This window comes from Theropithecus gelada, chromosome 6 (genome assembly GCF_003255815.1).
Source record: "Theropithecus gelada isolate Dixy chromosome 6, Tgel_1.0, whole genome shotgun sequence".
NCBI lineage: Eukaryota > Metazoa > Chordata > Mammalia > Primates > Cercopithecidae > Theropithecus > Theropithecus gelada.
Window position 1 is genome coordinate 126,149,305 of NC_037673.1, and position 14,211 is coordinate 126,163,515.

Below are 14,211 nucleotides of genomic sequence, written 5' to 3' on the forward strand. Positions count from 1 at the left end.
GCTTTTTATTAAAAGAAAAACCTTACCAAGGACTCTCTGACTCTCACAAAACTGCCTAAATAATTTCTTTCTAGCTAGTGTATGAAAAATGTATTAAAAAGCTTTAGAGCAGGAATGAAAGGATGGAAAGTAAACTTGGAAGAGGGCTATGCAGGTAACCTGAAGGGCAAGTATGCAGCTTGGTCTTTTGGCTTGGGGTGTTATATGTTGGCATGCTTCCGGGGTCTTCCATTCCTTCTCCCCAATTCTTCTTTTGGGGTGAGCTGTCCACATGCACAATGGCTGGCTCGCACTTGGGACTGGAGCATGCGCAGTGTGTTTACTGGAGTTGCATGCATGCTCACTTAAGGTGCTCTTCCCTTAGTAGTCTAATATTCCTAGGAGGTCATATACCAGTTAAACTCCACCATTTTTTCTTAATGCTCATGCTTGAGCCCACTTGCCCAATTCCTGAGCTCTTATTGGAAAGCTGCTGATGACCAGTTTCCGGTTTTTTTCTATCTGTAGGGAAACTGCCTTCCCCAAGTGCTGGCTGCAACTAATTATTATTTTAGAGAGACAGTTAACAACCTACTGACCGTCACCTGATGGTCGCCTGACATTCCTGGTTGTGGGGGAGGGAGAGTCCCTCTTCTGCCTTGCTCATGTCTGCCTATCTAGTATAACACTACCACCCATTCATGGCCTGAATTTGTGTTTCAGGTTTACTTCTAGAATGCTCTTGGCTGACAGGAGGGGTCCATTCAGTTAGTTGGGGGACTTGGAATTTTATTTTTGGTTTACATGGTGAAATTATCTCATGTGTACCCAAGTACAGAGAAGATTGTACTTTCCTTAGGTAGATTTAATTGATGCATATCACTAAGGCAATAGAACAAATTTTGCTTTCAGAGACTTTAGGGCTTATTTTTTGGTGAGGAAAAGGGATTATCAACATCAATTTTCCTTGTGCCTTGTTGTTTGTCTATGTCAAAAATTTGCTTAAGTCCTAAATCCTTGTGACCTATTTTCTAAGCTATTTAAGTTTGCTCTAAAGATGATTGCTTTCATTTTACTCTAGTAAGCCTGGGACATCATGATTGTGTTTCCTATTCAGAATTAAATCTTGTATACAGAGTTGATTCATGAGGTGCTTTGTTTCAAAGGTCTTTTGGGTCAATATTAAACTCTTTGGGGAACAGAATATCTATCAGACAATACAAGACTCTCTTTTTAAAATACTCTAGTCAGAAAATTTTCCTTGTAAAAGAAATTTCAATAGCAAGTTATCTGGTAAACTCTGTATTTCTTTCCCATTTGCTGGCAAATTGATGTTGACATTTTAGCATTTTGGTTTTTAGTGGAACTCTATAGTGTGTCTTGTTTCAAATATACATTAAATTACTTGATACACATGTGAAGAGCAAGATGTAGCATTTATTAGAAAGAAGGACTGAAAGAAGGGAGAAGGGAAGGAAGGGGTGAGAGAGCACGCCATGGAATCTGAAGAAACACCTACCTAAAGGTCCACTCTACTCATTTGCCCTTGTTATTAAATGTTTTAGAATATCATAGCACACAAATGTATGAATAAAACTATATAGTGCAGATAGTAGAAATAACATTATATCTGGAATCAAAAGACTTGCATTTGAGGTTTGTCTCTCCTTATGGGGCATGTCTTTCTATCATCTCCTTGAGTCCTACCCTGATTTTCCCATTTGAATTACAAAACCCCTTATCCCAAACGTTTCTCATCCTCTCTCTCAGCTTTAATTTTTTCCATAGTACCTGTTAACATGTATATTTTAGTGTACTTTCCTCCTTTTTTTTTTTTTTTTTTTGCTCTTACCCTCTCACCCATTAAGATGTAAGCTCCTGGGGGCCCTGTTCTTGTCTGTTTTGCTTACTATTACATCCCAGTCTCCAGAGGTGGCACATTGGCTCAGTAAATATTTGTTGAATGACTAATTGAAATACATGCCTCACACTTTCTATTAGCAATGTTGTTAGGGTTATGAGAAAGATAACCGAGATATTCTATGTAAAAGCATATTAGAGGCATGGAATATAATAGGTGTTTCATATGTCTGTTCATTTGTGTTTATTGTCTAATACATGATCTGTCAGTAGGTTGTCTGTAGATAAGGTGACTAGATGTTTTAGTTTATCCAGGACTGTCCCAGTATGCCTAGAGTCTGGGAAAAGTTATTACCAGCAACTTATTTCACAAATGTCCTGATATGGATAATAAATTATATGATCACCCTATCTAAAGATGAATCATGCATGTGAATTGTCCTTAGAACAAAAGTTTACCTCATACCACATAACCTGAGTTATACTAAAAATTAAACAAAAAAGCTTTCAAAATTCATTAATTTTTAATTTAACAGTAAAGTAGGAGGATAATAGTCTAACATGGCAGCATGTGGAAAAGAGAAATATTTCTGTTTTAACATAAAAGGAATATTAGCAATTTTCTAGTATTAAATGGTGCTTAAGCATTCAAATGCTGAATTCAGTATTTTTTAAGTTAAAACTCTAATTCCAGCACTTCTTGCCTGTAAAACCATACGCAATTTGTGAATTTATGTGAGCATCTACTTTCTTGTCTGTTTAAAAGGGATAATAGTATTCATGGCCTTCATTAAAATAAATGAAGATATTAAATTAAAGTAAATATAAGCTTTAACACAGTGCCTGGCATATAATAAATATTACATAAGTGCTAGCTTCTTCCTGTTCGTATTGAATGGAGGAAAAACTTTCAGAAGTAGTACTGTCAGAGACTTTGGAACCAGAGAGACTCACTCTTGAATAGGACCTGGTAAAATAAGGCTGAGACCTACTGGACTGCATTCCCAGGAGGTTAAGGCATTCTAAGTCACGGGATGAGATGGGAGGTGGGCACAAGACACTGGTCACAAAGACCTTGCTGATAAAACAGGTTGCAGTAAGGAAGCTGGCCAAAACCCACCAAAACCAAGATGGTGATTAAAGTGACTTCTGGTCCTCCTCGCTGCTCATTATACACTAATTATAATGCAGTAGCATGCTAAAACACACTCCCACCAGCACCATGACAGTTTACAAATGCCATGGCAACATCAGAAAGTTACCCTATGTGGTCTAAAAAGGGGAAGAACCCACAGTTCTTTGAATTGCCCACCCCTGTCCCAGAAAATTCATGAATAATCCACCTTTTGTTTAGCATATAATCAAGAAATAACTATAAGCATACTAAGTTGAGCAGCCCATGCCGCTGCTCTGCCTATCGAGTAGCCCTTCTTGTATTCCTTTATCTTCTTAATAAACTTGCTTTCACTTTACTCTAAGGACTCACCCTGAATTCTGTCTTGTGAGAGGTCCAGAAACCCCTCTCTTGGGGTCTGGATCGGGGGCCCTTTTCCATAACAGTACTATTGGTTTCCTTTGATCACAAAGCAACGAAGTGGCTTTGTAGTGTAACTGATTGTTTAAATATTACATAACTGGCTAAAAGTAGATGAAATTACACCAGCTTCCATAGTGGTAGTAATCTACTTCTAACTCCATCGATTTTATGTCATTGTGTTTTGTTAATAAATGTTATTGAATAAAATACCAGATCCATAGTAAATGATCTCTGGTGTTTTTATTTTTTACACAAGACCATGAACATAATGAGTGGTCAATAAATATTTGAAAACAAAAGTAAATGATGTAGTATTCTGAGACATTCAAGCAGATTATAATTTTAAGACTATGTTAGACAGGACTTCTATTTGCAGAAAGCAAAAGACTTGCCACAACTGTGAGCTGGCAAAGTGGATAATTAGTTAATGAGATTAGAGTCTTTACTCTTATGTGGCTTCACCACTTAGAAATTTTCACCACTTAGATGATAGTAACTTTTAATAATAAATCTTTGGAATTTTACTTTGATAGTAATTTAGACCTGAAACTGCAGCTGTCATCTACTACAATGCCTTGTCTAACAAAAAGGAAAAATAAGTTTCAGGTAAATTATTTGCTAGAGGCAAATAATTAGCAGCCAGGTCTCCTAATTTTGAAGTCAGAATTATTTTGGCTTTTTCTTTAATGTCGGTGTGTTTTTAATCACAGTGACATTATTTGAGAAGATATTTGATTATTTAATATTGTCTTCTATAATAAAAATAATAGTTTAGAAGATACCTTGGGATTTCAATTGTTCTATTTCAAATAACTGTTCATTTTCCATACATTTGTAATAAAAGTTTTACCAAATTATATTTTATAAAGAAAATACTAGTAAGAACTTGATATCATATTATTAAAATATTCTTATGAAAATTAGATTCTAAAGCTAAAAGATTATTTATTTTAATAATAAAGCAAATCTATTAGTTATTAGTTTCAAAAGCAGAAAATTATACTGTTTTAGTTTAATGAATTACAGAACTTTCATTATTTCTTGGACAATATTTTTATTTCCAGATTATGCCTAAATAGTTACAAAACATAATTTGCCTATAAAATGCAACTAACATCTTTTTTTAGTTCCCAAATTTTTATCAAAGGTGCTGTGTTCAGCCATTATCTGCTAAGATTATGAATTCTGAGTTATCATGTGTCTACTGTTATTTTATGTCATTTTCAATAATACTGAAAAACGATGTGTTATTTTGCTTTGCTCATATCCTTTGGAGTTGATTATATAAGATTGACTAAAAGTGTCAGGAATAGTCTCTGACTAATTATGGGCCTCTTTGAAATACTGAGAACCTTCTTTATCACATCAGAGTGATTTCATCTTTCTAAGGCTTCTATTGTTCTTTTGGTTTCTCAAATATTGTGATGTTTTTCAAGATTTACAGAACTTTTAGGAATAGATACTAGAACAGCATTTTGTTCTATGTAATATTAATCCCTTAAAAGTTTTAGTTAAACTGTATTTCATTGTCCTGAAAATACTTTTCTAAGCATGTCTTTATTTATATGGTTATATCCATTGTATAGAGTGGTATTGAGATTAAGGCTTTTAAAGGAGAAAGACCATGTCAAAGAGTCCTCCTATAATAGCTGGAAATTATAATAAAGCTTACACTGTACTGGAAATATTCAGATCATGTAGAAGTTTAAGAGAAAAAGTCAGGTTTAAAGGACATAACATCATAGTTTGTTGTTCTTTGATCTGCTATTTGCAGAAAGCTAAGAATTTATCAGATAGAAAGATAATATTTTGTGGAAATATATACAGAGTAAAACTTAGAAAGCTAAGTTATCTGTAGATTCATGTTAATGACATGCACATCAAATTCCATTATTCTGCAGTAAACTATTGTCATACCAGAAATATAGGCTTCATTATTGAACATGACATACGAACAACTCTAGCATAATTTACCATGCAGCTGAGGCGACAAACTAGATGAATTATATGGTACTACTTACAGATAAGAAGCAATATAAAGGGTCTATGCTAAATACAGAACATGTACTTTTAGCCAGTAATTTCCAAACTCAGACTGCACAGCATAATCACCTAAATACTTTTACTAAAAATGCAGATTCCCAGATCTCACATGAATTTATTGACTAAGAAATTCTATGTCTTAAAATCCATCATTGTCTTTAAAGAAAAATCTCTCCTATGATTCTGAAGTGTAGACTCAACATATGAATATATGGTTTAATTTATAAATATTGCATAAATATGCATAGGTAGTTGGGATAATGTGGAAGCTTTCATGGAGAAGCTGGATTTGAGATAGTTTTGGTTTTTTTTGTTGTCGTTTTGTTTTGTTTTTGTTTTGTTTTGTTTTGTTTGAGATAGTCTCACTCGTTCACCCGGGCTGGAATGTAGTGGCATGATCTTGGCTCACTGCAACCTCCGCCTCTTGGATTCAAGCAATTCTGTTTCATCCTCCCCAGTAGCTAGAATTACAGGCCTGCAGCACCACACCTACTTAATTTTTGTATTTTTAGTAGAGATGGGGTTTTTCCATATTGGACAGGCTGGTCTAGAACTCCTGGCCTCAAGTGACTGCCCGTCTCGGCCTCCCAAAGTGCTGGAATTACACGTGTGAGCCACCACACCCAGTCTGAGATACAGTTTTGTAAAACGGCATGGCATTTAGGAAAGGAGTATTACTCTGAGCACAGTTGTAGAGGTAGAAATAGAAATTGCATGGAAATAATTAGTTTATAAAATAACAAATTATTTTTAATAGGGTGGAGTTGAATATAAAGTTAAAGTGGTAAATACATGCCAGCCTGGATATAGCAAGATACTGGGCTTTATCTTTTAGGCAATGGTAAACTCAGTAACCAAAGATTTTTGTCCAAGGAGCATATATATGTAAATAAATTTTGAAAGAATGCATTTTCAATTAATATGTGACATTCATTGGCAGGCTGAGGACTAAAAACAAATCAAACAATAGTACATTAGATTTGAGGTAATGAGGATTTGTGCAGAATGCTTCCTTTGCTAAGGAAAATAAGAAAAGAGATGAGCCCAAGGATGATCATAAAGGAAGAACTGATAACAAAGAGAATGCAATACTGATAGTAACTTAGGAAAATACAAAGGAAAAAAAGTATTAAAAATGGTATGTCTGTATATTTGAAAGATGACAATCAAAATATTTATTAATTTGTAATCAGAATAGAATACACCAAGATAATTTATTTAAATAATTATAATTGTATTAATAAACCCTTTAAGCAAAATATTGCTACATATTTTTACACAGAAAATAATATGGCTAGTAAATAAATCATTATTTTCAGAAACACAAGCACATTTCCCCTCTTACATATAGTTTTGATACCATAAAATAATGGTGTTTTCTCAGACAAACTAGCATCAGACTATTTGTGTCAAAAAACAAATTTAGTGATATATGTATAAAACCAAGAGATTTCCCTAGTAAAAGACTGTTACACATCAAATATGTTCTTTACATACAAAATATTTTACAAATGAAAATAACATTTAGTTGAAATGCAAGAAATCGGTTAAAAGTGCACTTGATTAATAAAAGCCATATATGACATACCCACAGCCAACATCATACTGAATGGGAAAAAGCTGAATGCATTTCCCCAAAACTGGAACAATATAAGGTTACCCACTCACCACCTCTCAGCATAGTACTAGAAGTCCTAGCCAGAGCAATCAGGCAAGAGAAAGAAATAAAACATCCAAATTTTAAAAGGGGAAGTCAAATTATCTGTGTTTGCTGATAATAAGATTGTATACCTAGCAAACTCTAAAAGACTCCTTCAAAAGACTCCTAGACTTGATAAATGGCATCAGTGAAGTTTCAAGATACAAAATCAAAGTAGAAGCATGTCTATACACCAATAACATTCAAACTGAGAATGAAATCAAGAAGACTGTCCCATTTACAATAACCACACACACAAAAGAATTACTTAGGAAAACATTTAACTAAGAAGGTGAAAGACCTCTGCAAGGAGAACTGCAAAATACTGATGAAATAAATAAATGACACAAACAAAAGGAAGAACATCCCATGCTCATGGATTATAAGAATCAATATCATTAAAATGACCATACTACCCAAAGCAGTCTAGAGATTCAGCACAAATCCTATCAAATTATCAGTGTCATTTTTCACAGAATTAGGAAAAAAATGCTGAAATTCATATAGAATCCTAAAATAGCCTGAATAGCCGAAGCAATCCTAAGTAAAAAACAAAGCTGGAGCCATCACATTACCTGACTTTATGCTACAAGGCTATAGTAACCAAAATAGCATAGTACTGGCACAAATATAGATACACAGATCAAGGGCACAGAAAAAAGAACTCAGAAACAAAACCACATACCTATAACCAACTGATCTTCAACAGAGTCAACAAAAAAATGCAATGAGGAAAGGACAACCCTATTTAATAAATGATGCTGGAAAAATTGGATAGCCATATGCAGAGCAATGAAACTGGACCCCTATTGCTCACCAGATACAAAAATTTACTCAAGGTGGATTAAAGACTTGAACATAAGACCTGACACTTAAAATCCTAGAAGAAAACCAAAGAAAATGCTTTTGGACATTGGCATAAGCAAGGAGTTTATGAGTAAGACCTTAAAAGCAAATGCAACAAAAACGAAGACACAAATGGGACTTAATTAAACTAAAGAGCTTCTGCACAGCAAAAGAAATAATCAACAGAGTATACAGAAAACTAACTGAATAGGAGAAAATATTTTCAACCTATGCATCTGACAAGGACTAATACTCAGAATCTGCAAGAGACAACTCAACAAACAAAAAACAAGTAGCCCCATTAAAAAGTTGGCAAAGGACATGAACACACATTCCTCAGAAGAGACACACAGGCAGCTCACAAACATATAAAAAAATGCTCAACATCATTAATCATCCAAGAAATGCAAATTAAAACCAAAATGAGATACCATCTCATGCCAGTCAGAATGGCTACTATTAAAAAGACAAAAAAGAACAGATGTTGGTGAGGATGCAGAGAAAAGGGAATACTTATACATTATTGGTGAAAATGTAAATAAATACAACCACTATAGAAAACAGTATGGAAGGTTCTCAAAGACCTAAAAATAGAACTACCATTTGACTCAGCAGTCCCGCCATTGAGTATCTATGCAAAGGAAACAAGTCCTTGTATCAAAAAGACACGTGTACTCATATGTTTATCACAGCACTATTCATATTAGCAAAGTTATGAAATCAATCAATGTGTTTGATAACTGGATAAAGCAGGTGTGTGTGTGTGTGTGTGTGTGTGTGTGTGTGTAATAATATGCAGCCAAAAAAGAATGAAATTATGTCTTTTACAGCAATGTGAATGGAGCTGGAGGCCATTATCCTAAGTGAAATAACTCAGAAACAGAAAATCAAATATTTCATGTTCTCACTTGTAAGTGGGAACTAAACAATGGGCCCACATGGACATAGAGAGAGAGAGAGATAATAGACACTGAGGTCTCCAAAGCAGAGAGAGTTGAAAATTTACATATTGGGTACAATGTTCACTATCTGGCTGATGAGTATACTAGAAGCCCAAACCTTACCATTTTGCTATATATCCATCCCCCGAATCTATAAAAATAAAAAAGTTTAAATGATAAAAATTAAAAAGAGAAAAAAAGTACCTTTTACCTGAGAAATTCAGATTATCAAACATTTTTATTAGCATAATTCTAACATCGCCTAATCTACCAAGAAAAAGCAATTACTTTAATAACGTATCTAGCTAAGACATCTTGATATTATTTATAAACATTTTAAGGCCAGAAAAAATAAGGCAGATGAGTATATTTAAAGACTGTAACAAGGATCCAGCTCTAAAAGTAGACATGTGCTAACTTCTGAACGTCAATGACTAAATTAAATAATCATGAATCAATTATTTGTTTGCAAACCATGTATTAGACCTTTGAAAGCTGTCTGCTCAAGCATTACTGATGTCATTCACTCTCTTTCTCTTCAAGTCATACTGTACCTTTTCCTTTAACCTTCTTTACTCTCATGTCCTTTTCATTACCCAAAACTCTGTCTTAGATCAGCCAGAAGTTCTCAACAGCATTGTGCCCAATTTATGAGCATCAGTGTTTCTGACTCATGTTTTGCCTTGACTGTCGATGCTGCAGCTCATGTTTAATTTTACGAAACATTTCGAGAAGGTTGCCACATCCTAGAAAATAATAACAGCAAAAAATAAAAATAAAAAAGAACCTTAACAAATCTTGTATTTCTCCTAGTGCTCAATTACCTGTGGCAAAGGAATGCAGTCCCGTGTTATCCAATGCATGCATAAGATCACAGGAAGACATGGAAATGAATGTTTTTCCTCAGAAAAACCTGCAGCATACAGGCCATGCCACCTTCAACCCTGCAATGAGAAAATTAATGTAAATACCATAACATCACCCAGACTGGGTAAGCAGACAAAACAAAAAAGATGTTTTTCAGAAACATAGAAATGCTTATGGCTTCTTGTATTTTGTATATTACTTTAAACCTTGATAGTTGTAAACCTATACTGATTATTTTGGTTTGGACTAAATTGGATCCATTTAAATATGATTTTGTCCAAATGGTCAGGTGAGTTAAAAAAAAAAGTCCTGAAAACTTAAACCGCTTTGATTCCCAAAGTTGTCCAATCAGAGCCAGATCCAGGAAATAATAATGCCACACCACCCCAGGTCTTTTTGTAACCAAAATTCAGATCAATCCCATGGCAGAACTATCAATTAAGTTAATATCTGCAGAAAGATGAGATTGTAGTGTAAGCCTCAGATTTCTCCATGATTTATAGCCTTCCTTGTTATCTGGGTACAAATTATTCTTTGGAGGGACATAGACTAAAAACTGTCTTTCAAGAAGAATGGGTGCATGGATCTACACCATTAAACAAGAAGTTCTATTTTCTTTTTAAGTTTTGAGAATATGATACTAAATTAAAAAACAAATTCTAGTAGTATTGAATATATTGATGTTTACATTGTTTTATGTTACAAAATGCCTTCATATATTTCCTCAACTTCTGTTATTTAATCTAAACCATAATCGAGAATTAGAGTATATATTTTAAGTAGATAGAGCCTACACTTGCATAACAAATACTAATGAATGATTTAGCATTTATATCTGTGACTTAGTAGCTTTTAACAGCACTCCTGCCTGATTGTCAGTGGGTTAATTTATGTTTAATACCTTTGGTTTTAACCTGTGCATATAATCTCCAGGGGAACAATTTGAATCATACAAAATAATATTACCAAAATGTAAGAAGATAAATTGTCATATGTATTTTTCCAGGCATAAGATTCAGTCAAATGAGAAAACTTGGTTTCTTCATGGAAATACAAAAATTCTCTTTTGGGGGCCAAATAATTAACTAACATTTCCAAGAAATAATCAGTTCAAGGTGAATAACACTGATTAAGACAAAAAGTTAAGCAACTCTAGAGCAGATGTACTAAATACATTTATTCAATAGCAGTATAATTCCTTTCTCCAACAATTACTTTACAGTATATTTCCTTTCTCCAACAAGTCCTTGAAATATTATGTGGCAGAAAATAATGGATTAAAAGAAAATTTTATTAAAATTGCATTTTCTCTATTTATTATTCCTTGAAGGTGTACCCCAAAATACAGAAGCACAATGGTTAGGAAAATCTAAGGTCTTTAAAAATGGAATAATTATGTTAGAATACAATTCATTCCCATATGCAAAAGAAATAATTGTAGCAGGAGTGACTTTCATTATGCATTCCAGAACACACTATTGTTTTACAAAAAGGGAGGCCAAGTCTACATGACCAAATATTCTATACCAAGTTCTCATTTCAAACACTTCAACTATTGCTATAAATCTCAGTCACTTGTGATGATGTGCGTTGATTTTTATAGAACCCTGAAATCACAGCTCCAGATAATCCATTTAGATGTGACTGTTGTCTGGGGAAACTAGGAATATGAAATAACTGTGAGCATATTTTTGCTTTGCTGTTTCCTTGTAATTTCAACCTCAATAATAGTATTTATTAATTTGTATTCCCATAAAGGTAGATATATTGAGCACATTTATTTTTCTTTTTAATTTTCTCTACTAAAATTCAAAAGAAGCTTACATGAAAGCTATGAAACTGAAGCTTAAAAGTACAACACATTGAACCTGGGAATTATATCTTTAATAAGCCTAAAAACATTTATAAGTAAAAATATTATTCATTCTTTACTTTTTAATCATAGGAGGGGTGTGTGTGTGTATCTCTTTGTTGCTTAAATTCCAGAAGGTAATATAAATGAATCAAAGAGAGTGTACAAAATCTGCCCCCATTTAAACGCTTGAAGTTTGTTTTTACTGACATATATGATATCTGCATGGGCTGAATTCACTATGTTCTATTTCACAGCTGCTCTGACTTTCAAGTGCCTGGGAGATCAGTGGCCAGTGTACTGCCGAGTGATCCGTGAAAAGAACCTATGTCAGGACATGCGGTGGTATCAGCGCTGCTGTGAAACATGCAGGGACTTCTATGCCCAAAAGCTGCAGCAGAAAAGTTGACCTCTAGCAGGCTGGCTGGATCACAGCTCGTTGCAATTACATTATTTATAAACACACACACTAGCATGTTTTTCAGACCAAATATTATCAGATTACATATAATTTAATCAAATTAATTTATTTTTTTGCCTGCCAAACATCTAATGTGGTGCTTGTTTTGGTTACACAAACATTTTGATTTCTACTATATGGCTTCATAAATAATTTTATATGAATGAATTAGTTGGATCCAGTAATATAATGAAAAGAAAAAGAAAAAAATAGATCATTATACTTAAAACAATGTTTTGTTGTTTTGTTAGGGCTATCCCTAAGGTGCTACTCTCTCCCCACCAATAACATTGAATTATCCAGAATGTATACTGACTTAGCATAATAGTTCAGGTATATATGAAGAGAAACTATTTTTGTTTTTTGGTGTCCTGCTGCAGAATTAGCCCATTTTCTGTTATCTGCAGGAGATGTGTAAACATAATGAACCTCATGGTGTTGAACAGGTTTTTAGAGAATGTATTATGAATTTGGTTGAGATTTATAGACATCCATAGGAAAAATTCTGCTGTAATTATAACCTTATTTTGATATGGAAAGGAAAAGTCAAAATAGAGACTTTGATCATGTTCATGAACATGTACTTGAACACAAGTATTGTAACAATGAAACACTGTAATGATTTACACTGAATCACAATTGCACTGTTGATATAGTGTAGAGAAATCGTTAGAAATGGTAACATCTTACAAAAATGTGTATTATTTTAACATGTTATCACTAGATTTTAGCTTTTTTAAAAATATTTTTAACAAAGAAAACATTGATCCACCCATTTCCCTGTATCTTTTTAGCAGATTTATTAGAGTATAGTACTTAGCCTCACGAATCATAATTAGAAAATTTACTAATATTTCTCAGCCTTTTCCCTAGGAACAAGGAAAAACAGAAAGCATATAATACTGTGGTAGTTTCATTGTGTTTTTCTTCCTTTTAAAAATTAAGAAGTTTTACAGTTATGTGAAACGTTCAAAAGCCAGCTTAAAATTTTTCTTGTGAGAAAATATTGTACATGATTCACATGATTTCTTAGATTTTTCAATAAAATATGTAAAACTTGCCATTGAGAGACAATTCTCCATAGACTTGTCACATATCCGCATGTCTGACCGACAAAGGTACTGTCTACTTTTGTTCTGGAGTATCTTCTAGAGGATGTTTGTATAGTGAACTGCCTTGGAGGATAGTATCTCTCTTGGGAGCAAAGGGCAAACATGCTTCTCATTATAAAAGTTTCAGGTTCCCTAAAATTGGGGTTTCTTTACTATAAGACAATCCAATGCATGTGCTGACGTCGCCTGGCTCTCTTCATTTCACCCTATGGGAAATGGGGCTCAAGGAGCCAGTACAGGAAAAGCGGATTCCCTGGCTACTATTGCTGTGAGTAACGAAGTCGTTTGTCTCTAATGCAGGAGTCTCATGTCTTCTGCCCTGAAATCATAATAAGCTAACTTGATAAGTTGCAAGTAGGGTAAAACCTCAAAAGCTTCACAGTTCTTTACATTTCTCTCATTAATATTTTTCACCCTGATTTTAATAAATGTGTTTTAATATCAAGGTCATATTTTTTCCTAGATTGACCCTTCCTATGTAAATCCTTTAATTTAATTGCTGAGATATAGGGTTAACCAATATCAACAAATTTTATGTGAGATAGTAGATGAATGGGAGAAGGAAAAAATGAAATAGTAACTTCCATCCCTTGACTCCTGAATCCATAAATCTAGGTAGAAATAGCACCATGTACTGGTTCATAATTCAGAAAATATACGTCTTAGAGAACATTATCTCAGACCTCCAAAGTGTTTTCATCCACCTGGTAGGAGACTAAACTTTTCTTAAAAAGACATATCATTCTGTTAGGCCATCTGCTTCGGGGTGATGGAGAGCACGGTACTATGAGAGATTTACATGACAGGGGGCCCCTGTCCACACTTTATTTGCTATCACATAAGTTCCTTGAACAAAAACAATATTGAATGAAATACCCTAACAGTGAGTGAGACATTTGTTTAGTTCACAGATGGCATTTTGGCAGGAGCATTACAAACTGGGAAAGCAAATTTATTTCAGATCAACTGACTGTTTTTGCAAGAACAAGCTACTGCCTCTTCTGTGATACAAGGA

General features: G+C 33.9%; 1 protein-coding gene across 1 annotated transcript in view; it reads left to right on the top strand.

The window, feature by feature from the left end:
- Nucleotides 1–13,493, top strand: part of ADAMTS19 (ADAM metallopeptidase with thrombospondin type 1 motif 19) — a 287,425-nt gene extending 273,932 nt beyond the window's left edge. The window contains exons 22-23 of the mRNA XM_025388260.1: nt 9,719–9,896; nt 11,882–13,493. Coding sequence (XP_025244045.1) covers nt 9,719–9,896; nt 11,882–12,033 — 330 coding nt within the window. The 3' untranslated portion in view covers nt 12,034–13,493. The remainder of the gene's footprint in view (nt 1–9,718; nt 9,897–11,881) is intronic.
- The last annotated feature ends 718 nt before the right edge of the window (nt 13,494–14,211 follow it).